At 47.2% G+C, this 23,505-nt stretch overlaps 2 protein-coding genes across 3 annotated transcripts in view; one reads left to right on the forward strand and one right to left on the reverse strand.

The window, feature by feature from the left end:
* The window catches only part of Dnaja3 (DnaJ heat shock protein family (Hsp40) member A3), a 26,401-nt gene extending 11,679 nt beyond the window's left edge, over window positions 1-14,722 (forward strand). The window contains exons 5-11 of the mRNA XM_005349249.3: window positions 1,780-1,927; window positions 2,342-2,406; window positions 5,278-5,406; window positions 6,512-6,627; window positions 7,438-7,535; window positions 12,924-13,040; window positions 13,605-14,722. Of these exons, the coding sequence (XP_005349306.1) occupies window positions 1,780-1,927; window positions 2,342-2,406; window positions 5,278-5,406; window positions 6,512-6,627; window positions 7,438-7,535; window positions 12,924-13,027 (660 nt within the window). The 3' untranslated portion in view covers window positions 13,028-13,040; window positions 13,605-14,722. The remainder of the gene's footprint in view (window positions 1-1,779; window positions 1,928-2,341; window positions 2,407-5,277; window positions 5,407-6,511; window positions 6,628-7,437; window positions 7,536-12,923; window positions 13,041-13,604) is intronic.
* Window positions 14,723-16,784: 2,062 nt separating this feature from the next.
* Window positions 16,785-23,505, reverse strand: part of Nmral1 (NmrA like redox sensor 1) — a 10,726-nt gene continuing 4,005 nt past the window's right edge. For both annotated transcript variants that reach the window (XM_026780028.1, XM_013347109.2), the window contains 4 exons: window positions 20,783-21,021; window positions 18,486-18,735; window positions 17,672-17,862; window positions 16,785-17,061 (listed from right to left, as the gene is read on the reverse strand). In XM_026780028.1, the coding sequence (XP_026635829.1) occupies window positions 16,882-17,061; window positions 17,672-17,862; window positions 18,486-18,735; window positions 20,783-21,021 (860 nt within the window). In that variant the 3' untranslated portion in view covers window positions 16,785-16,881. The remainder of the gene's footprint in view (window positions 17,062-17,671; window positions 17,863-18,485; window positions 18,736-20,782; window positions 21,022-23,505) is intronic.

The following is a 23,505-nucleotide window of genomic DNA, read 5'->3' on the forward strand; positions in this document are numbered from 1 at the left end:
TCCAGGACAGGCTCCAAAACCACAGAGAAACCCTGTCTCGAAAAACCAAAAAAAAAAAAAATTTTATTACATTTATTTGTTTATTGTGTGTATGCATGTGTGTTATGGCTTAAATGTAGCATTCAAATGACAACTTGTGGAAGTCAGTTCTCTCCCATCATGTGGGACCCAGTGTTTGAACTCAAGTCGTTAGGCTTGGTAGCAAGCGCTTTTACCTGCTGAGCTGTCTTGTCTGTCCATTTTATATATGTGAGCTTTTTCTGTTGTCATTGTTCAAGACAGGGTTTTGTAGCGTGCCACAGTGCCGCCATGTTCTCAGGGTCTGGCACTAAGCCCTTTGCCGTTTTTTGCTATTGTCCCTAGTTGGTAAACAACTTCTGCACATGCTCAACGCTGGCCCAAGAGTAATTTGATTCCCGCCTATCACTTGCTCACACGTCTTGCTCACACGATTGCCTCAGTGTGGTCTGAGCCAATCGAGCAATGACACGTCAGAGGTGGACCAGAAGCTATATATCCACCCCCCCCCACGCGGACGGGCTGGAGTCTTTTCGCCTCTATCTAAACTTCAGTCTTCTGTGCTCCAATAAAGCGTGTTCCAAGAAGAATCTTGTTATGGCTTCTTCTCAGCTGGTGGAGTCGCACGCCGCAGGGTTTCTCTGTGTATCCCTGTCTGTCCTGTAACTCTCTCACAGATCTGCCAGCCTCTACTTTTGAGCACTGGGATTAAAGGTGTATGCCACCACTGCCCGACATTTTATTTTATTTAATGAGACAGTGTCTTGATGTGTAGTTCTGATGATCATAAACTTGCTGTATAGACCAGACTAGCTTCAAATTCAGAATTTTTCTTCTGTACCATGTACAGGCATTCCATATTTAGAGTTCTTGGGATTGTTTCTAATTGGTGAACATGTTCTTAGTATACATCAAGTCATGAATTCATATATTATTTTGTTTGAGATAGGATTTAACTCTAATTTAGGGTGACTTGGAACTGAATATAGACCTCAGGCTGACTTTGAACACGAGGCAATCTTCATTTTCCAGCCTCTTTAGTGCTATGAGAACAAACGTCAGCCATCATGCTCAGCTAAAGCCTTGACTTCAACCCCCAGATGGTTGTGAGCCACATGGGAGATAGTGCAGAGAAAGCCCATCAGTGATATATCTGAGGCTGGAGACCTGAGTTCAATTCCCAGCAGCTACATCTCTAATTAAATTTTTTTTTACTTTAGAACTGGGCGTGATAGTATGTACCTGTACTCCCAGCACTTGGTAGGTGGAGTCAGAGGTTCAAGTTTATCCTCTGCTACATAGCAAGTTTGGGTCTAGCCTGGGCTACACCATCCCTCTTCCTCCGAAAAAAAAAAAAGAGTTCAAGTTAGCAGTTCAAGATAGCTGTTTTCTTAGGCAGTGTGTTTTATGGCAGCACATGCACACAAGAAGTCCATCCTTGGGGCTGGAGAGATGGCTCAGCGGTTAAGAGCACTGAGTGCTCTTCCAGAGGGCCTGGGTTCAATTCCCAGCACCCACATGGCAGCTCACAACATGTATATGATATATTTTATTCTTATCCACCCTCCTTATTGTGAGTTGGGGGTGGGCAGAGTCTCCTATAACCCAGGTTGGCCTTGATCCCCTAATCTACTGCCTTTACCCCTGCCCCATATGTTGGGATCATAGAACTGTGTCACTTAACCTGGAGATAAACCCTCAATAAAACACTCTAATAAAACAATGCACCTACATACTCAGCATTTCCCTTCTTTTCCTTAGGAAACTATCAATACAGGCCCTTTTGTGATGCGTTCCACATGTCGGAGATGTAGTGGCCGGGGCTCCATCATCACAAATCCTTGTGTGGTCTGCAGAGGAGCAGGACAAGCCAAGCAGAAGAAGCGAGTGACGATCCCTGTGCCTGCAGGTGGGCCACTGCCCGGGAGATGGGCCAGCTCTGTTGTGCCTTGTTGTCTGCATGATTGCAGAGCTAGACCTGAGGGCCTGGGTCCCAGGTTGGAGGAGGAACTAGAACCTATTACGGTCTTCCTTTAGACCAGTCATCCTTACAGTGCGCCCACTCTGCTCCCACCTTGGGATGGATGCTGCAGCTCCTGTTCCGGTTTTCTGTCCTGTCTCTTCTGTCTTCATGCAGTGAGGACTAGCCTTAACAGGAGACCAGCTAGTTATGTCGTGACAGCTGCTAATCCCAGGAGGCTGAGGCAGGAGGAGACCCCATCTCCAAAATAAGACAAGAAACCTGGTCAAGTGGGTTTCCTGGGTAGACATCACTGTGCAAGGCCCCTACCACAACTGCTATTTGGGACTTTTGTTTTCCTAGGAGTTGAAGATGGTCAGACCATAAGGATGCCTGTGGGAAAACGAGAAATTTTTGTCACATTCAGGGTAGGTGCTTGCCTGTCACTTTCTGCTGGGTCCTTGTTCTGTCAGTGGATACAGCTGAGGTTCCTCATTGTAGTGAGGCAGACAGTTCATGTGCCAAGGTGTCACTGTTCCAAATTCAAGAAAGGCTGCTGGGGCGTGGCTCTTGTTTTCACGTCTGGATGCAGAGAAACTTCCTCACAACACCAACAAGTTAGAAACATAGCCAGGGGTGGTGATGGTGCACGCCTTTAATCCCGTCCCAGCACGCAGGAGACAGAGGCAGGCAGATCTCTGAGTGAGTTCCAGGACAGGCTCTGAAGCTACAGAGAAACCCTGTTTCAAAAAACCAAATTAAAAAAAAAACCAAAAAGAATATTACCAATCTTCAGAAGGAAAGAACCACGGGTACTTGAGGGGAGGAAAGCAGATTGTTACAAGCTGTAAAGTACAAGGGACTATCTACACAGAGGTGTCAGCTGGGTGACACTGATTCTGTGCTGTTCAGGAAGGAGAGAGACAGTATGGTAGAGGGATGCCTGTAGGGGTGATAAATGCTAAATTCAAGATAGTAATTAACTGAGAACCATGAAGGAAGTTATAATTTTTTTAAATATTTATTTATTTATTATGTATACAATATTCTGTCTGTGTGTATGTCTGAAGGCCAGAAGAGGGCACCAGACCTCATTACAGGTGGTTGTGAGCCACCATGTGGTTGCCAGGAATTGAACTCAGGACCTTGGAAGAGCAGGCAGAGCTCTTAACCACTGAGCCTTCTCTCCAGCCCAGAAGTTATAATTTGTAATTTTTCTTTCCCTGCTTTTGAGCCAGGATCTCCCTGCGTTGCTCAGGCTGGCCTGAAACTCATGATTGTCTTGTCTTAGCCTCTAGAATGTTGGTATTATAGGTGTGTACTCCTTAGTCCAGCATGTTTGTAATGTTTTAATTCTGTAAGCTTGGTTGTAGGTGTACAGTTTGCCATTTTTCTTTTTCTTTCTTCCTTCCTTCCCTTTTTAAAAATATATTTTTTTGGTTTTTGTGTTGTTTTTTTGTTTTTTGTTTTTGTCTTTTTCTGTATGAGAGATTATACTCTCATTATTTGAATCAAGTACTAGGTATAGTGGTACATGCCTATAATCTTAGCATTTGGGATGTGGAGGCAGCCTGGGCTATACAATAAAACCCTAACCTTTAGCCGGGCAGTGGTGGCGCACGCCTTTAATCCCAGCACTCGGGAGGCAGAGGCAGGCGGATCTCTGTGAGTTTGAGGCCAGCCTGGTCTAGAAGAGCTAGTTCCAGGACAGGAACCAAAAGCTACAAAGAAACCCTGTCTCGAAAATCAAAAACAAAAAACAAAAAAAAAAACAAAAAAAACCCTAACCTTTTTTTAAAAAAAAAATTTGTTTACTTCTTAATTACGTGTATGTATATATGTATCAAAGGATACGCACATGGGTGCAGGTGTTTAAAGGGCCAGAGTTGTCAAATTCCCTAAAGCTAGAGTTACAGGTCACCTGACATGGTTGCCGGAAATCAAACTCAGATCCTCTTGAAGAACCATCTTTCCAGGCCCCAAAACCCTGTCTTTAAAAACAAGATTAAAAATAAGACTCAGGAAGTAGGTAGAGTGCCTTGCGTGCACAAGGCCTGGGGTTCGGTCATCAACACTGTATAAAACTGGCAATGGTGTTACCTGTAATCCCAGTACTTGGGAAGTAGAAGCTGGAGGATCAGAAATTCAGTCATCCTCGACCTCAGAGAATTGAAGCCAGCCTGGTTTGATGATCATGTCTCAAAAAACATCCCATCTCCTCCAAATAATAAAAATAAACCCAGTGGCAAAGTTGGGTATGGTGATCCTTCCCTGGAGTCTCACTACATGCAAGGCTGAGGCCTAGGTTTACATAAGTCCATGAATTTGGAATCTATGTATAGTGAGATCGCCTCTCAAACCAAATATAGCACAGTGTATAAAAATAGCATGAAGAGTGAGTCCTCCAGACTGAGACGTCGAAGATGAAGGTAGGTGCTGGGCTATAGTTTAGTGGTGGTGTGCCTGTGTGTGCAAGGCCATGTATTCTGTCTCCAGCACCGCAAAGATAAACAGGTAATTAAGATTCCTCTCTCCTTATTTTCTGAGACAGTTTCTTGTTGCAGATGGAGCTCATTGATTCATCCAGGCTTTCTAGCTAGTGAGCTCAAGAGATCCACCTGCACGCGTGTGCGTGCGCGCACACACACACACAGAGCAGCGACTGGGCTCACAAATGTCTACTACCGTGGCCTAGCTTTTTCTGCTTGTTTGGTTGGTTGAGTTTTTTTGTTTGTTTTTTCAAGACAGGGTTTCTCTGTGAAACTATCCTGGAACTCACTCTGCAGACCAGGCTGGCCTTGAACTCGCAGAGATTCACCTGCTTCTGTTCTCCCCCCTCCCCCCCCAGTGCTGTGATTAAAGGCATGCACCACCACCACTCGGCCAATGCTCAGCTTTTACATGAGTGTTATGGATCCTCATACTTGTGTGGCTGGCACTTCCCTAGCCCCTGTAAATCATTTTTATCTTTGTAGATGTATTGGTCTGTGTTTAGTCATCTTTCTAATTAGGTAAGATTCAGGGGAAAACTAGAATGCCAAATTGCATTCTTATTTATTTTTATAATTGAAAGGCTGTGATGGAGGCTGAGTGACAGTGCCCTGCTATGCAGTATGCCTGGAGGATGTGTCTCTCCAGAGCCCTGGGGTGCTTCTCCCACTGCTCAGGTATAGGTCTCCCTGTGCTATCTTATTTAAGTGCAAAGGGGCCCCAAGCTCAGGTCGGCAGGACACACGGCTGCTGTCCAGCCTCACGCAGCTCTTCCACAGTGCTCACACTTGTCTTCGCTTTGGCATTAGGTGCAGAAAAGCCCTGTGTTCCGGAGGGACGGCGCAGACATCCACTCCGACCTCTTTATTTCAATAGCTCAAGCTATTCTTGGGGGTACAGCCAAAGCGCAGGGCTTATATGAGACAATCAATGTGACGGTAAGAGGTCTTTGCACCCTGGCACCTTGTCAGTCTTCCTTCCTCTCTTTTCTTTCTTTCCTTTTTGAGACTGATGCTTTTTGTGTATGTACCCTAAGCTGATCTTGAATCCAAATGCCTTCCCCTTCCATGTGCTGTGATTACATGTGTGTGCCACCATGCCCAGTTAGTCTTTTCTAAAATGGGAAAAAGCTGAGATGGTCCCAAACCTGAGTCCAGCCTGTTACGTATTCTAAGAGTAGAAGAGACGCTGGAGCCTGTGACACTAACAGCTTTAGGCTGTTCCTTGAGTAGTAATTACCACTCTAAGCCTTTCTGTTTACTGTTGGCAACGGTTCTTTGCCTCCTCTTCCTCTGGCCAGGTCCTAGGAATTGAGGGCGTGTTACTACACCGCAGCAGGTGCTCTTTGTTCACATCCCTCTTCTGGGTCTGTCTGGGGGCGGGTGTCTTACTCTCTTGAGCACCTCTAGGTTTTTTGGTTGTTGTTTTGTTTTTTAAAGATTTACTTATTTTTTATGTGCATTGATATTTTGCCTGCATGTATGTCTGTATGAAGATGCCAGATCCCTTGGGACTGAAGTTGCAGATAGTTGTGAACTGCCATGTGAGTGCTGGGAATTAAACCTGGATCCTCTGGAAGAGCAGCCAGTGCTCTTAACCACTGAGCTGTATCTCCAGCTTCCAGACCACCTCTAGTTTTAATTGTAGCTATAGTGGCTAGCTTCCTGTTCCCACCCTAATACCATTATACTTATATATATTTATATATCAGGGCTTTCTTCAGACTCTGGGTACGGAGACTTTGGGCATGCCTTAGGCCATGCCTGTGGTCACTGTGGGCTCTCCACCAGGCTCCTTGATGTGCAGCCCCCGAGAGTAAGGGAGCAAGCTCAGGCACATACTTGCTTTCAGTTGTTTGCTCCCAAATCTTTTTGCTTCACTCCTCACATCTGTTTTGTGGACTCAGCTGTCCACAAATGTGGCTAGATTGTTCTGACCACCCGGTGCAAATCCTTCTTTGAAGATGCTTTTCTCTGTATAGTGAAATGCTTTGTTTTTGGATAGTGGGGACCAGGGAACATCAGTGCATTCCTTTTTCAATAGATCCCTGCTGGGATTCAGACAGACCAGAAGATTCGCTTGTCTGGGAAAGGCATTCCCCGGATTAATAGCTATGGCTATGGAGACCACTACATTCACATCAAGATCAGAGTTCCAAAGTAAGTGTCCACTAAGACTGTGGCCAAGATGGCCAGACTCCGCACACACAGACACAGTGAGCAGGTACCCTTCTAGCCTTTTACCTGCCAGTTCCAGCACACAGCAGTTTTGGTGCCCTTTGAGCTCTTGTCTTGTGCAGGTTTTTTTCTTCCTTAAAGCCAGTTTTGTCCAGCCTATATTTCCCATCTGAACAATGGATCTAGCAGGTTGGCTTCATTGTGTTGGGGAAGTGTCAACTACACAGGTGCTAAACTCCTGATGTGTGCTGGACAGAATGCTGTGGCGCTCAGCATGTGCTGTGCTCTGCTCCTCCACCTGGGAAGCCAGTTCCAGCTGTTGTGCCTTTTGTGAGGTTATTTTCTTCTCTTTTCTTCCTTTTTTTGGTGGAGAGGGGGAAGGCATTGAGACAGGATTTCTCTGTAGCTTTGGTGCCTGTCCTGGAACTCGTTCTGTAGACCAGGCTGGCCTTGAACTCACAGAGATCTACCTGCCTCTGCCTCTGCCTCTGCCTCTGCCTCTTGAGTGCTGGGATTAAAAGTGTGTGCCACCACTGTCTGGCACGAGATTACTTTCTTACCTGCTGCCCATAGACACACATACAGCACGCACACCCCATCCTCACCCCTGTAAGTGGCTAGCATAACAGTGATGACAGTTGAAACAACTCAAAGTTGTAGACAGATGTGGCCCTCAGTCCCTCACCACTAGCTTGGTGTGTACCTCGCCTGAGCAAGAAACTTAGCTGCATTGTGTCCTTTCCAGAGCTGTGTGGCGTAAGTGCTTGGCCTCTAACTGTTCTTGGTCCACAGGAGGCTAACCAGTAGGCAGCAGAACCTGATCCTGAGCTATGCCGAGGATGAGACTGATGTGGAGGGGACAGTAAATGGGGTCACTCAGACAAGTACTGGTAAGGATCCTGGGAATAATGTGGTGACATAAGGGACCTCCGAATCTCTGAAGGGTTGACAGACAATTCACAACACATTTGATTTCTACTTGAGTTCCCATAGGCCCCCAAAATTATCATTGGAAGAGGTGACCCGTGGGAGTGAGACCGTACCCCATTGAGCTTCTGTCTTTCACTGCATGCGTGTGCTTAGAAACCACAGGACTGCCTCCTGCCCACAGCTCTATATCAGAGCTGCTGTTCTGAGTTCTAGCCTTGGTTCTGCCATCTGCCTTGTGACCTTGGGCACTTCCCTCCAAGAGTTCTTTGTAACAGCTTAAGAGGGAAATTAGTTGGACAGATCTGTGCCTTCCTGACCTCAAATGCTTTACCAGGATTCCAAAGTAAACCGTGTAAAAAGCTATCAAGGACACGGGATAGCTTTGATCTCCTGAGTCAGTGAACATGTTACCCAAGCTGTATTTCAGCTGAGGCCTCTGTTGATCAGCAGGTTGGGACAGGCTGTGCCCAGGCTGCACATGTTTCTGCCTCATTGCATCATTTTGTTTTGTGGGAACCTGGATGGAGTTCTCCGGTCTGGAATGGCTTTAGATTTGTGTGTGCAGAGCTGGGCAGTTTTTGCAGTGGAGTACAGGGAGGATGAGTTCTCAGAAAGAAGAGATGATAGTGGACGTGGAAATCCCAGCAGACTGTGTCTATAGCTTAACCAGACACCAAGTGCTTTAATGTTATAATCCACTTGCAGTACTGCACTGCATGTTAGCACCACTTCCAGGCCACTTCACCAGTAGTCAGTTTTTCCTAGACTCAACCTCTTATTTCAGATAGTTAGCAAAATTATAGGGTTTTGTTTGTTTGCTTTTGATTTGGACTTTTGTTCAGCTGATTGTTTTATTTGGGTTTTGTCTATAAGACAGCCTTGCTCTCTGTGTTGCCGAGACTGGCCTGGAATTCAAGACCCTTCTGCCTGAGTTATGGGGAAACTGGAATTTTACTAGAAATGTTTTGCATTCCCTAGCCTCCCTCCTGCGTTACTTTCCTGCTGGAAGCATCACTGGGAGCACTGAGTGGTTCTCTTTAACCTTGAACAGACTTCCTTGGAGCAGTAAATTTCCTGCTTACACTCAAGTATAGTGTGTCCTAGACTTACTTAAAGCAGGTTTAGATCCAGTTGTGTGACACAAATTTAGAATCCTGGTTCTCAGGAGGGAGGCAGAAGAATTGGGTTCGAGACCACCCTGCCTCAAAAGAAGTAGCAAGGGCTGGAGAGATGGCTCCCCGGTTAAGAGCATTGCCGCTCTTCCAAAGGTCCTGAGTTCAATTCCCAGCAACCACATGGTGGCTCACAACCATCTGTAAGGGGTCTGGTGCCCTCTTCTGGCCTTCAGGCATACACACAGACAGAATATTGCGTAATAAATAAATAAATAAATAAATAAATAAATAAATAAATAAATAAATAAATAAATAGAAGTAGCATCAGCAGCCTTGGAAGCCAAGGGCTCATATTCACAGCCTGGTACCTAGGGTACATCCTACCTCCTCCTCCCCAGGCTAGCCCTCAGAAAGCAGACTGAGAGGAAATGCTACCTTTACAGAGCTGCTTACTTTTGTTTAGCCCTCAGAACTGGTCACCAACATGTGATTCAGAATTTCAAAGTATTTGTGCTGCGGAGAGTTGGAGGGGAGGGAGGGAGTGAATATGATCAAGATACATTGTTTTCGTGCATGAAATAATAAATTAAGCCTGGTAGTAGTGATGCCCACCTTTAATCCCAGCACTCGGGAGGCAGAGGCAGGAGGATCTCTGATTTTGAGGCTAGCCTGGTCTACAGAGTGAGTTCTAGGACAGCAAGGACTACATGAAGGAACCGTGTTTTGGCAGGGGGAAGAAGAGGAACAGAATTGGGGGAGAAGGGGGTGACAGGCATTTTTTTGCCCCACTCAGAGGCTAGGTTTAGTGGTCAGATGGTTCATGGTCCTGTTTTGTCGCGGTTAGCTGTGAAGCCTTAGACAGACTACGTTTTTAAGTTGAGAGAAACAGTATCACTAATTATCTGAGCATTTCAGAGATAAAGCAGGAGTTAAGAGTTCAGGATCATCCTCCACTGTGTAATAAGTTCTAGGCAGACCTGGGCTAAATGAGACTTGTCTCAAAAAACCAACATAGAGGGCTTCTAAGCAGTTTGGTGAGGTCAAGTGGCAAAGCCAGTAGTGGGGTGCCTGGCATGTATTAGAAGTGCCATAAGAGGTCATTTACAGTGTTGACACACTAACTGGGCCATGCTTTACCAAAGACATGAAATGGAAAACTTGTGCACGTTTTGTCTTAGGAGTCTCAGGAGGGATGGGAAGCCCATGGTCTATAGAGCTGTTATTATGTTACCTACACCTTTCTGTGTTAGAAGAGGGAATGCTCGGAATTGAAGCAGGGCACACCTGGTCTGCAAAGCTAGAGCTCAGATATGTTCCTACTAGTTTTGTTGATTACCCAGATTTTTTTGTTTTTGGTTTGGTTTTGTTTTTTTGACATAATTTCTCCATGTAATAACCCTGGCTGTCCTGGAACTCGCTGTGTAGATCAGGCTGGCCTCAAATGAGAGAGATCCACCTGCCTCCTCCTGAGTGCTAGAATTAAAGGCATGTGTCACATCTACCCAGCTACCCAGATTTCAACCATTTTTTTTAAAGATTAATTTTTGCGTGTTTTAAAAAATTAGGAATACAGTGTTTTGCCTCCTTCATGCATGCCTGCAGGCCAGAGGACAACACCAGTTCTCATTATAGACGGTTATGAGCCACCATGTAGTTGCTGGGAATTGAACTCAAGACATCTGGAAGAGCAGCCACTGCTCTTAACCTCTGAGCCATCTCTCCAGCCCCTTACTTACATGTATTTTTTGTTTAGTTGGTTTGTCTTTTGAGACCGGGTTTCTCTGTGTAACAGTCCTGGCTGTCCTGGAACTCGCTCTGTAGACCAGGCTGGTCTCAAACTCCGCCTGTCTCTGCCTCCCAAGTGCTGAGATTAAAGGTGTGTGCCACTTCTGCCCAGCCCTTAAGTGTATTTTTTTTTTAATGTGTTTTACTTGCATGTATGGCTTGTGCTTGCCTGGTGCCCATGGAGACCATAAAAAGGCACTGAATTCCGTAGAACTGGAATTAGAAATGGTTGTAAACCTCCTAGTGGGTGCTGGGAACCAAATTAAGGTTCTCTGCAAAAGCAGCAATCTCTGCTGAGCCATCTCTCCAGCTCCTGATTGCCCAGATCTTGTTTATTAGTGTTTGCTCAGAACACCATTCCTTTTCAAAGGGCACACCTCGGGTCCATCAGCGTGAGCTGTGGTCCTGCTGTTTATGTTGTGTGAACAAATGTCTCCTCATCCCAGAGAGGGAACCGACGACAGACAAAAGCATTTATGCCCATGAATTTTTAAGGTTTACTTGCAGACATGAGTGAGGGGCTGCTTACAGGAATGTTGGTAACCCCCCAAATAATCGCACTGCAGAAAAGTCCTACACATGGATGGCAACCTAATGGCAGCAGCATGGTGGAGTTCCCCTTTCAGTTAACCTTCCCGAGAACACATACTGTGGGGTAGAATTACGTGCAGTCAGCAGGAGGTGCGTGAGGGAGTGAGGAGGGTCTCATGACCCTCTCCCAAATCGATCTTTCAAGATTATTAAAAGGCTCAATTTTGAGAGTATCTTGCAGGCAGTCCTAGCTACTATGATGACAGTGGCTGTTGTGTTATAGGACAAGTGTTCCACAAAACTACAGACCCCACCCTACCCTTGTTCCCAGATTTGTGCCTCTGAGCTTTGGATACCTCTCTCTAAAGAGCCTCAGTTGACTCAAACCTGCTAACTGTTGGAAGCTGGGGCTATTTTATTTTTACTTTTATAAATAAGGCCTTACTTTATAGCCTTGGCTAGACTCAAACCCAAATAAATTTGTTTGTTTTTACCTCTTAAATGCTGGGATTAAAAGTATATACAGCTAGGGCTGGAGAGATGACTCAGAGATTAGGAGCATTGGCTTCTCTTCCAGGGGTCCTTAGTTCAATTCCCAGCAACCACATGTTAGCTCACAACCACCTATAGTGACATCTGATGCTCTCTTCTGGTGTATAGGCATACATGCAAGCAGAACACTGTATACATAATAAATAAATCTTTAAAAAATGTATATACAACCACACCAGGTTCTTTTAATTGGTTGTATACTATACAGGCAACATGTATCAGCAACATGAAAACATGTGCTGTAAGACTTTTGAGACGGCTCAGCAGGTAAGCCTGCTTGCTGCCAACCCTGACTACCTGGGTTTGATCCCTGGAGCCCACTTGGTGGAAGGACAGAACTGACCCTCACAAGCTGTCCTCTGACCGCCGTACATACTCTGTTGCATGCAGCTGTATTTGCACCCCCCCACACATACATATATACACACAATTTTAATAAATGTGGAAATTATCAGGCATGATTGCTCACAGAGCATAAGGCCTAATAGTTCAAAGCCAGTCTGGGCTACAAAATGAGTCGAAGGCCAGCTTGGGCTATGACACCTTGTCACACATAAAGAATAGTCAAAACACACAAAATGATGTTATAGGTGTATAGCTTAACTCATAGCCAAGGTTTGCCTCCATCTTTCAAGGTTGGCAAGTTTCTTGTGCAGAGTTAGGTAACCTCAGTCTTTGCCCTAAAAACCAGCCAGCCAGCTGTGCATTATCTGCAGCAGTGGGGGTTAGATGTCAGAGTCATATACACCTCACTGCATTGTGAGAGACAAGGTAGTGTACAGCAGAGGATTCTGTGTAAGAGTCGCTCCCTCGTTGGTTATCTTGGGCATGTCAGTATGTACAACATAGACAGTGTAATGTACAGTGGGTTCAGAAATTGGATTTTCTTTTTCTTTTTTTTTAGCTTCATTATCTTATAGCCAGTAGGTTGGTGGTTAAGAGTCTGGGCTAGGTTTGAGCTTAGTTCTACTTCCTGCTGGCTGGCTCTGGGACTCTAGGTGGACCTGACAACATTGTTTCTGTGTACACATCAAGTATGCAAAGGTGATGAGCTACTGTGTATAAGCTGTGTGACTTGGCCCCAGTTTGCCTTTGTTGTTATGGTTCAGGTTGCAGATAGTGCCTCTCCCTCCCATTTTTCTTGTTTCCCTCCTATGGTTTGACTCCAGGAAGAGCTGTGATGTCCTGAAACTGAGTGTCCATTTGCTCAGGCTAACACCCGAGGTCCCCCTGCCAGCCTGAGAGTGGCTGTTAGCTGCTCCTTGATGCCAGCCCCGGAGCAGCTAGACATGGGTAGGCGGGGCAGGCATTTGCTGAAGGAGGTGTGTGGTCTTGACCTTGGTTCTTTTTGCTGTTTGTGCCCAGGTGGCAGAACCATGGATAGCTCCACAGGAAGCAAGGATAGGCGAGAGGCTGGGGAGGACAATGAGGGATTCCTTTCCAAACTTAAGAAAATGTTTACTTCCTGATACCCCTGCTGAGGTAGGAAAACCTGTGAGCGTTCTTCCCTGTTTTCCTGTGAACTAATCTCTCTTCTGGTCACTTTAATCAACGTCAAACCCCACCCTACCCTACCCCGGAAGTCAGAAGCGTGCCAATCAAAAGCATAGCAAATATGGTGTCCTCTAAGTCCTTGGAGCAGATCAGGATAAAGCAGGCTGCAGTGGTCAACATCTTCATTCAGATTCAATTTAGATTCCTTCCTCGATGGGTTGAATTTCCCAGGGGCTCTGTCCCTCCATGGTAGGACCAGCTTGCCCACAGTCCAGAAGGCAAATTGTGGCGGAGCCAAGCCTAGAACTCAGATCTCCTCCACCTCTGACCTGCTTTTTAGCACCCTGTTGTATCCAGTCAGCGTGGTACTGTGCAAGTCCAGGGCTGCTGGGTCGTGCTTGTGTTCTGTGCCTGGAGACAGTTTGTGCTCACCCCAGGTTCTGGGGCTCTTGACCCTCCAAACACAGCCATTCTCCAGGGATTACAGAGCCTCTCCTGCACGGATGAGTTCCTCTGAGGTGTGGAGTATAACTGTTTGTCTCCTTGGCTCAGGAAAGCGGTCTACTGGAAGCTAGGCCAGGAGCAGCAGCCCCTCTCCACGGCCAGGGCATCCGACACAGGAGGACCCCAGAACAGCAGCTCGGGGGATCCCTGCTTACAGAGCCCTCTGAACCACCTAGTAACAGCAAAACCTACGTGATGACACCTCTGCATAAAGGTCATGGTGACAGCCCCTAGGCAGTGATGTGTGGCCTTTGGGCTGGTGGAAATACCCTCTCCCCTGGTAGGTGGCTTGCTCTGGCCCAGACAGGGTAAAACACTTGGACTCTTCTTGCAGCAGTAAAAACATGAAATCGCATGTAGTAGAGAGCTTAAAAATTAAAGGCCGTGCTTACAGCTCAAAATGAAGCCTTAAGCTGTACAGCGTTGTGAAGTGATTAATTTCCCTTTCAACAAAGCTCATGGAGGTTCTGAAATACATCTTTCCTGACAGGCCGTCCTCTCTAGGACCTAGGGGCAGCATACCCCGGCCAGTGTCTGTCACTCCCCTTGGAGTTTGTTTTTGTTTTATTGAAGGTACCAAGCCGCTGGAGAGTGGGTGCTAGGGCCCTGGAGGCACTCTTGGGCAACTCAGTCACTCTGGCCACTTCACCTCAGAAGCAGCTTGCCTGAACCTGACAACTGATTAGATTGTTCTAGTCAGGTTTGGAAGATGTGTCCTACCCTGCTGGACCAAAGTTACTGGTCATGTGGGACAGCCGCCAGCCTCTGGACCCAGCGCTTTGCCAACCAGGGTTTGGTTTTCCCCCCTTCCATTGCTGACATTTGATTTCCAAAGTATATTTAAATTACCCAATGACAAGAATCATTGTCTTTTCCTATGTCAATGTCAGGAGGAAAAGCGCAGTGTCCTGGGTGAGGACTGCACCGTGCACAGAGCGGTCTCATCTCCAGCCTCTGCTGGAAGCATGTTACGGTTTCCGTGTGTTCCAAGGTCCTGGAGCTAGTGAAAGACACACTAACTACAGAACACTTGCTCTGTAGTTTCATTCTTTTCCTTTATAATTTACATAAGTAAAGCATTTCTTAGTGTCTGATTTAAGAATGTAAAGTGATTTCTGTATCAGTGTAAATAAGATGATCTACTACAAAACATATTTAAAACCAAAATTGTGCTCATTTCTTCTTTGAGAGTTCAAACTAGCATCTGCAGGTGGCCCAGCAGAGGCAACAGGAGAGTCGGCTGGCAGCATCTGCTAGTTCAGATTTCTCTTCCCGCCAGCAAGGTGGACCTAGTGTACTGACATTGCCGATCACCTACCCCCATTTCCAGAACAAGCCCTTGCCAGCAGACAGTGTTCCTCTGCGAGCAAGCTCTTGAACCTGGTAGATTGGAGAGTCCTGCTGAGAAATGTGCGCATGCTCACTGTGTCCTTTGTTGATTGTTCTAGTTTTCAGACTTTGTTTTCTATGTGGCCCAGGCTGGAACTCCTTTTCTGAAGGTAGTATCTGGTATTGAACCCAGGACCTCAGGCATGCTGGGCAAGTGTTCTACTGCTGATCTATGTCCTCAGCTGCATTTTCCTATATTGCATTTTAAAAAACCATGTGTGGGGGTGTTTTGTCCACATATTCCTATGCACCACTTGCACACAGTGCTTACAGAGACCAGAAGAGGTCATTGCATCTTCTGGAACTGAAATCACAACAGGTTTACTGTGTGGGTGCTGGGAACCAGACCCGGGTCCTCTGCAAGAGCAGCAAATGCTCTTAACTGCTGAGCCATCTCAGCAGTCCCCCATATTAAACTTTTGGGGCCTAGCAGGATGACTCTGGATAAAAGCCTGATTATCTGAATTCAATCCCTGGAACCCATATGTGAAAGAAGAAAGTCAATTACTGCAGGTCGATTTTCGCTTATTGCTATCTGGGCATGATGGTTATCCCAGAACTTGGGAGACAGAGGCAGGCAGATCTGTGAGCTTGAGGCTCACAGATCTATTTAACAAATCCTCCCCCACAAATAAGTTCTTCAACAGGGTGGTAATGGCACACACCTTTAGTCCCAGCACTGTGGAAGCAGAGGCAGGTGGATCTCTGAGTTTGAGGCCAACCTGGTCTACAGAAGTGAGTTCCAGGACCACCAAGGCTATGCAGAGAAACCCTGTCTCAAAAAAAAAGAAAAGAAAAAAAAAGTTTCCTCAGGGCAGACAATGGTAACTAGTTTGTTTACCCCATATTTTAGGGCATGGCACAGTAAATTGTCAAAGATATGCCTCAGTCAAGAGTCTCTGGTATTCCTTGCTGGTGTAGTCTGATGTCAGGGAAGGACAGTAAAAAAGATTTTTGCCAATGGTCAGAAAAGCCTGTACACAGGTGGAAATTTGTAGACTTGCCACGAAATTGCAACAGGTGTCTGGGCTTTCTGGGCCTTTGTTGCTCCCTCTGAAGGGCTTGGAGGCAAGCCGACTTATCATGTTGGTCTTAACCACAGGCACCACCCCCTCATCTCCACAGTGATCCACAGCTCTGCCACGTTTCATTCGCTCTCTTTGTATGGGTGTGTTGTAAGCATACATGTTACACACATGTACAGGTGAACATGCCTGTGTAAGCACGAAGGACAGAAACAGATGTTGGACACCCTTCTTCATTGCTCCCTACCTGATCCTGTGAGGCAGGCCTGGCGCTCACTGATTCAAGTTAAGACTAGCAGGCCGGTGAGCTCCAGAGACCTTCCTGCAACTGTAGGCCCACACCTGGCTGTTTGCATAAGTGGGTGTCGGGGATCCGAATCAGGACTTCATGCTCGCACGGCAAGCGCTTCACTGACTGAGCCATCTCTCTAGCCCCCTTTCTTTTTTCAGGCTCCTTTGAAGGTTATTCCTAGCTTGGCTACACCTGTCCAGAGTTGTGGTGAAGAGAGGGAAAAGGACAAGCGTCCAGGACATCTACATTAGTCTGTCCTCATTCAGAACGAATGCACAGGCCGCCTCAGTGCCTCTGGCCCTGCCTGCTGGAGCATCAGAGGCACTGCGGCTGGTGGCTGGATGAGGCTTTTCTCTGCCTGAGAGTGGAGTCACTACTTGATTACGTTAAAGGTGCCAAATGAGCCCTTATGCCTACTTGGTGCCTCTTACTACCATTTCTGTGCCGTCAGGGCCCGTTTTCATGCAGCTGCCACTCCAGCTCACTTCCCACAGACAGAGGCCTTTTGGGAAACCATCTCTGAGAACAGTGGTTTTATTTGAAGGGAAAAAACCCAAAACCACAAAACTATACACAAAGGATGGTTGTACCTCTCATTCCCCAGAAGAGGGCGTCAAGATCACAGCTGTGCAAAGTCCCCTTTGTGCTGCTCCAGCCACTGGTCCAAAGTCTGGGCCTTGGGGTTGAGTTGCAGGGTTACGTCAATGTTCCGGTCGGGTTTCAGGGCATAGAAACGGAACATGTTGGCCAAGTCTCTGGCTCCCGGGAAGCCAAGCTTCTCATATTCCTCAGGAGTTGTCTGGAAACAGAGAGAACCCACACGTCTGCCTCCTCCACAGCCCTGGTGATGCCAGGTAGGTTTGGCTTCCTTCCAAGCCTAGGGAAGCCAGGGTATAGCTGGTTGGCCCTGCAGTCACCAAGTTGGGCACTCACTGTGAGACCACATGAACACTTCCAGCTAGAAAGCCAGAAGCATGGAAACCGTGGCTCCTCCCAGGCTCCCTGGCGCTGATCAGTTTAAAGGCTGTTCTTTCAGAGTCATGAGATGCAAACCGTCAGTGCCCTTCAGAGCAGAAATCAGCCACATCACTTCCTCGTTCAAAAGCCAAAACATTTCTTCCTTTTTTCTTCTAATCCCAATCTGAACTGTTGAGTTCCTTAGGTCTTCTACAGCCCTGGCTTAGTCCCACCTCTTTTTAAAGCCACATGGCCATTTAAGTGCACTTTTATTTATCCCCCCGCCCCCCAACAGGTTTCAGGTTTCTCTGTGGAACTCAATCTGTAGACCAGGCTGGCCTCAAGCTCAGAGATCCACCTACCTGCCTCGAAACAAACAAAAAAAACAACCTTTTGGGAGTTAGGGGCATCGTGCAAGATCTGGGCCTTCAGAGCTCCCGGGAGGCACCCACCTTTGCATGCTGTACAGCCTTGCCAGTGTGTCGGGTGAGAAGTGCCGCGTACTCCTTTGCTGTATGCCTACAGGTGCTGAGCCCGAGGTTCTGCCCTACATACTCCTCTGGCTTCTTCAGCAAGCTGAGCACCACGGGGCCCAGGTCACTCACCGCCATTCCATCTATAGGGACGTCACCCATGGGCAAGTCTGTGAGAACAGATAAGAGTCCTCAGGGGGAAGGGGTTGGCAGCTGGTTTTCCCAGCAGCCCGTCTTCTGGGCATCCACACATAGCAGTGTTGGTCTGTTTTCGTGTAGTGCCAGCAGTACTCAAGTTCTGTGAACTATAAGTCTGACCCAGGGGTATGTCATTCACTGGGCAGATAGGACTCCCAAACTCTGTCAACACCGGTATCCTCACGAGAAGGTGAGTGACAGATCGTCAGAGGGCAGAGAATGAGCCCAGGTACCAGGCCCTCCAGCTTCGGCCTCTTCTCCACACTGCTCTAACCCACTGACCCACTGGCAGGACACTAGTTGGCCAAGCTCCCTTCCAAGCTGGGTCAGGCATCCAGTGTGTTTCCAGTCCGGCCAGCAGGTACTGTCTACATCCTCTGCTTCCTGTTATGAGTAGTAATAACCCTGCCTGGTTCTCTCATTACTCTAAGGAACCATTATATTAAACCCATTTCACAGAATGTTGAGGCCTGCCTAAGTTAGATGACTCCCAGTCTCGAGCCTGGTCTCAGACCAAGCGTGATCTGGTGACAACCCCACTGTTGCTTCCTATGCTGCGAACTGTGTTTCACTCTGTGGGCTAGGGCACACTCACGCAGCAAGTAGCTCTGTCCATCTGCAGCTTTCTGGGGCAGGAAATAGGAAAGGAGGTTCTCAAAATAGCAAGGCAGGCGCACGCTGGTCATGGGAACACCGATGTCTCGGAAGTACTCCTCCACCTCCCCTTTGCCATCAAAGTGGCCTGCTGCCAGCCTTCCCGCCGTCAGCTTCTTAATGTTCTCCAGGCCACTGTAGACGACATAATGGAGGCCCAAGCGTTTGGCCAGATCTGCTAGAAGCTTGCCCTGGTAAGCAGGAAGGAGAGACAGCAGGGTAAGAAGAGGAAGGCTAACCGTCCTCTGCTCAAGGATTAACTCCACAATGCCCCACCTGTGATGCTAAAAGCCAGACCCAGCTACCCCGAGGAAGCCTCTGCTCTGGAATACTGCGCAAGTGCAGCACCACACTAAGCTTTCAAACTCCAGGGTCACCTTTAAGATCACACATTTTCAACTATGCACACTAAGGGATAGATCAGAGGTGAAGCCAGGAAGATCAGGGGTTCAAGGCCAACCTCAGCTACATGAGACCCTATTTAAAAATAGAAAAAGGAAAATTTAGAGCAAGCCTGCCCTGAGAAGGGGTGCTTAGGAGCCTTTTTGTTGTGCATGCCCCATCTTTGCTGACCACGGAAGTCTGCCGACTTCATTGGTGAGCTCAAAGTCACCTTTGGAGAAGCAACAGCTTGATGGTTAAGCACCAAGGCCCAGTCAGGTTCGTCTGTGTGACCAGGACAAGTGGTCCAACCATTGTGACCCTACTAGTTAATAAACAACAATCCATGCCACTAAAGTTGGGGGTATGAAATCGCAGCCCCCCAAAAGATCTGCCCATATCTTACCCCCACAAACTTGTACATGTGATTTCATTTGGTGACCGGGTCTTTGTAGAAAGCATTAACAGTCTTGAGATTTGATCATCCTAGATTATTAATCACATGAACCCTAAATGCAAGGGTCTGGAGAGATGATTCATTGGCTAAGGGCACTGACTGCTCTTCCAGAGGAACCAGGTTCATTCCCCAGCACCTACACGGCAGCTCCCAACTGTCTGTAACTCCAGTTCCAGGGGGCACTTGATCCCCTCTTCTGGCCTCTGTGAGCAATGGATGCAGGAGGTGCCATAGGCATACATACAAGACACGTGGTGGCTTGAATGAGAGCAGCCCCCATAGGCTTGAAAACTCAGTCCCACTGGCGGGACTGTTAGGGAAGAATTAGGAGATACGGCTTTGTCAGTGTGTGGCACTGGGAACTGGGGATGGGTTTTAGGCTTCAAAAGCCTCTACTCTGGCAGCTCTTTGAGCTTTATGCCGTGCCTATGGATCAGGACACTGCTCCAGTGCCATGCCTCCCTGTCAGCTGCCATGCTTCCTATCATGATCAGGGACGCAAACTCTCTGGAACCATGAGCCCTAATAAACGTTTTCTTTTATAATTTGCCTTAGTCATGGTGTTCCTTCACAGCAATGGAAAAGTAACATAAACAATGCCATAAACAGGGGCTGGAGAGATGGCTCAGTGGTTAAGAGCACTGACTGCTCTTCCAGAAGTCCTGAGTTCAATTCCCAGCAACCACATGGTGGCTCACAGCCATCTATAATGAGACCTGGTGCCCCCTTCTGGCTTGCGGGCACACATGAAAGGAATGCTGTACACATAATAAATAAATATTTAAAAAAAAAACAATGCCATAAACATAAAAGGAAAAAAATCAAGCCAGGCATGGTGGCATATGCCTGTAATTCTAGCATTCAAGATTACAGATTCCAAGCGCACTTGGGCTACATAGCAAGACCTTGTCTCACCCCTTCCTGCCAAAATAAAACACAAGGAGCCAGGAGGATATAGAAGAAGGACTGTTTTGATACATAAGCTTAGGCACACCTAGAGCACAGGAGCTGGAAGAGTCGAGGAAGCACTCCTCAAGTGAGAAGGGACTGTGACCTTGCTGGCACCTTAGTCTGGATCTCCAACTTTCAGAACTGTGAGACAATGTCTGTGGCTTTGGACTACCTGGAGTATGGTTATTGTCGCCCCAGGAGGTTCACAGGTTTCCCAGGGTAAGGGAGACAAATCTGTCTCAGTCAGATGTTTGTCCCATCTGCCGTAGGGTGGAGTGGGTCCAAGAGCTAGGTAGAGGGTATGTCCTCCATCTGTGTTTGGAGAGAGACAAGGAGCAAGACCTGAAGTGCTCAGCCCTCCGTGGGAAGTCAAAACTGCCTTCTACATCACCTGGGGTCCACAGTGTGTCCAAGACACGCTGAACCAGGCCCCCATCTCACACCCTTACCTGCTTGACTTCTCGGTCCTGGCTGCACGTCTCCCAGTAGTTGGTCACGATGAAGCTGGCGTGAGCCCCAGTCAGTGCCAGCTCCATGCTAGCCTCGTCATCCTGGTCTCCTCGCACCACTTCCGCTCCTCGCAGCTTCAGCTCCTGGGCGGCTCTCTGCTCAGGGTTCCTTGTTACCACTCGAACCCTGAAAGTCCCATCTTCCAGCAAGGTGCGTGCCACTGAGCCACCTTGGGCACCTGTGAAGAATCAAAAAGTTCTCTGGGGTCACAACTGCTAGTGTCAGAGCTAGAATACGGCCCAGCAGGGATTGCTCCACGAGGCAAAAAAAAAAAAAAAAAAAAGCCTGGAAACATGAGTGTTGTTAAACTACTTCTAGGTTTTCTAGATTTGGGGGAGGTTGCTTTGCTTTATTTTGAGAATCTCACTGTTGACCTGGAAGTCCTGTGAAGACTAGGCTGGCCCTGAACAGATTCCCCTGCAATGCTAGGGTTGAAGAAATACACTACCACACTCATCTTCTCTACTAGGGTTTTTGTTTAGAGACTGAACTTTTTTTCCTTCGACCTTTTTCTCCAGAATGTTGGGAATACAGGCATGAGCCACCATAGCATGCGTTTCCTGGACTTGTACGTATGTAGCAATCTGTGTCTGGTGTTCACGGAGGCCAGAAAGGCATTATATCCCCTGAAATCAGAACTGCAGACAGTAACCCAACATGGATGCCGGGAGCCGAAGTAAGGTTTCCCGTGAGCAGCACTTTGCCTTCTTAAAATGTATAATTCAAGGGCTGATGGTACAGTTCAGCTGCCGTGTTTTCCTAGAATGTATGAGACCCTAGGCCCAATCCCGAGCACCATGCATACACATACAAAATAACAAAGGAATAAAATGTATAATAAAATGTTTTTTTTTTGTTTGTTTGTTTTTCGAGACAGGGTTTCTCTGTGGCTTTGGAGCCTGTCCTGGAACTAGCTCTGTAGACCAGGTTGGCCTCAAACTCCCAGAGATCCGCCTGCCTCTGCCTCCCGAGTGCTGGGATTAGAGGCGTGTGCCACCACCGCCCGGCAATAAAATGTTTTTTAATATAACCTGTGAATTGGGTAACCATTCTTAATCTCTTCCTACCATCATGTGTCCTCGCCCCCAAGAGAGGCCTCACTTCCCTTCCACTAAGTTGTCAGCCATTAATTTACTTGGGATTTGCCCTTTGTTGACTTTCATGCAAATGGAATGATATTTGTGGCTTCTGGTGACTGCTTCTGTCAGCTCAAGATTAGTCTACATTTCTGTTTTTTTCACATATTTGTACTGTGGTTGTTTGCACACGCACGTGAGAAGGTCCAAGCAGCGGTACTGGTGGCAGGCACTCTTCCCCGCTGAGCCATCTCACCGGCCCCCATTTTCATTCCTAGATCACACAGCACATATGTGGCCTTTACAAGATTTTCCTTTTTAAAACTTTTATATTTTTATTGCGTGTATCAGCATTTTGTTTGTATGTAGTATGTATGTGCAGTACCTGAGAAGGCCAGGTGAGGTCCTCAGATCCCCTGGAACTGGAGTTACAGATCGCTGTGAGCAGCCAGGTGGGGCTGCCGGGAACTAAACCAAACCTCCACAGAGTATCAAGTGCTCTTAACCCTGAGCCCTCTCTCCAGCTTCCATTTGTTTATTTATTGTTTGTTTGTTTGCTTATACAGGGTTCCTTTATATAACAGCCCTGTCTGTCCTGGAACTCACTTTATAGACCAGGCTGGCTTTGAACTCAGAGATCCACCTGCCTCTGTCTTCTGAGTGCTGGGATTAAAGGCGTGCGCCACCACCACCCAGCATCCCAGCCTCCTATTATAACACTTCCTAGCCATGTGATGGCCAGCCTACCTGTTGTCTCAGCTACTCCAGGTGCTGATGATGGAGAGCAGTTTGCAGTTTGGACCGCAGGCATTTAAAGCCAGCTGCCTTGATGACACCATCCACCTTAATAAAGGAAAATTGGGGGCTGGAGAGATGGCTCAGAGGTTAAAAGCACTGGTTTCTCTTCCAGAGGTCCCGAGTTCAACTCCCAGCACCCACATGGTGGCTCATAATCATCTGTAATGAGATCTGGTGCCCTCTTTTGGCCTACAGGCATACATGGAGGCAGAACACTGTATACATAATAAAATAAATATAATCTTAAAAAAAAAAAAAAAGGAAAATTGGGTCAGGTGTGGTGACCCAAACCTGTAAGCCCAGCACTCAGGAAGCAGAGGCAGATGGATCTCTGAGTTTGAGGCCTGTCTGGTCTACAGAGTGAATTATGCCAGGACAGCCAGGACTTAAAAAAAAAAAAAAAAAAGGCATCTTTCCAGCAACCATTATTTTATTTTGAGAAGGGTCTTGGCCTGGAAGTCAGAGAGCCACCTGCTTCTGCTCCCCAATACTAAGATTAGCCTTTTTTTTTCCCTTTCAGATATATAAACTCTTAAAAACAAAACAACAAAAACTTTTCCAGGGCTGATGATTAAACCTAGGGCTTCCCAAATACTGGGCAAAGGCTATACTCCTCAATTACATGCTGAACTGCTGCTGAACCGTGGTGGCGGTGGGTTATTCCTCTATTTTATGTGAGTGGTGTAGAAATAGGAGCGGCAGGCTGCGTCCTGGCACCCGGCCGCCCACATGGCTAGCTCTACCCGAAATAATTACACGGACACTGTGTTCATTTAATCACCGCTTGG

This window comes from Microtus ochrogaster, chromosome 7, assembly GCF_000317375.1.
Source record: "Microtus ochrogaster isolate Prairie Vole_2 chromosome 7, MicOch1.0, whole genome shotgun sequence".
NCBI lineage: Eukaryota > Metazoa > Chordata > Mammalia > Rodentia > Cricetidae > Microtus > Microtus ochrogaster.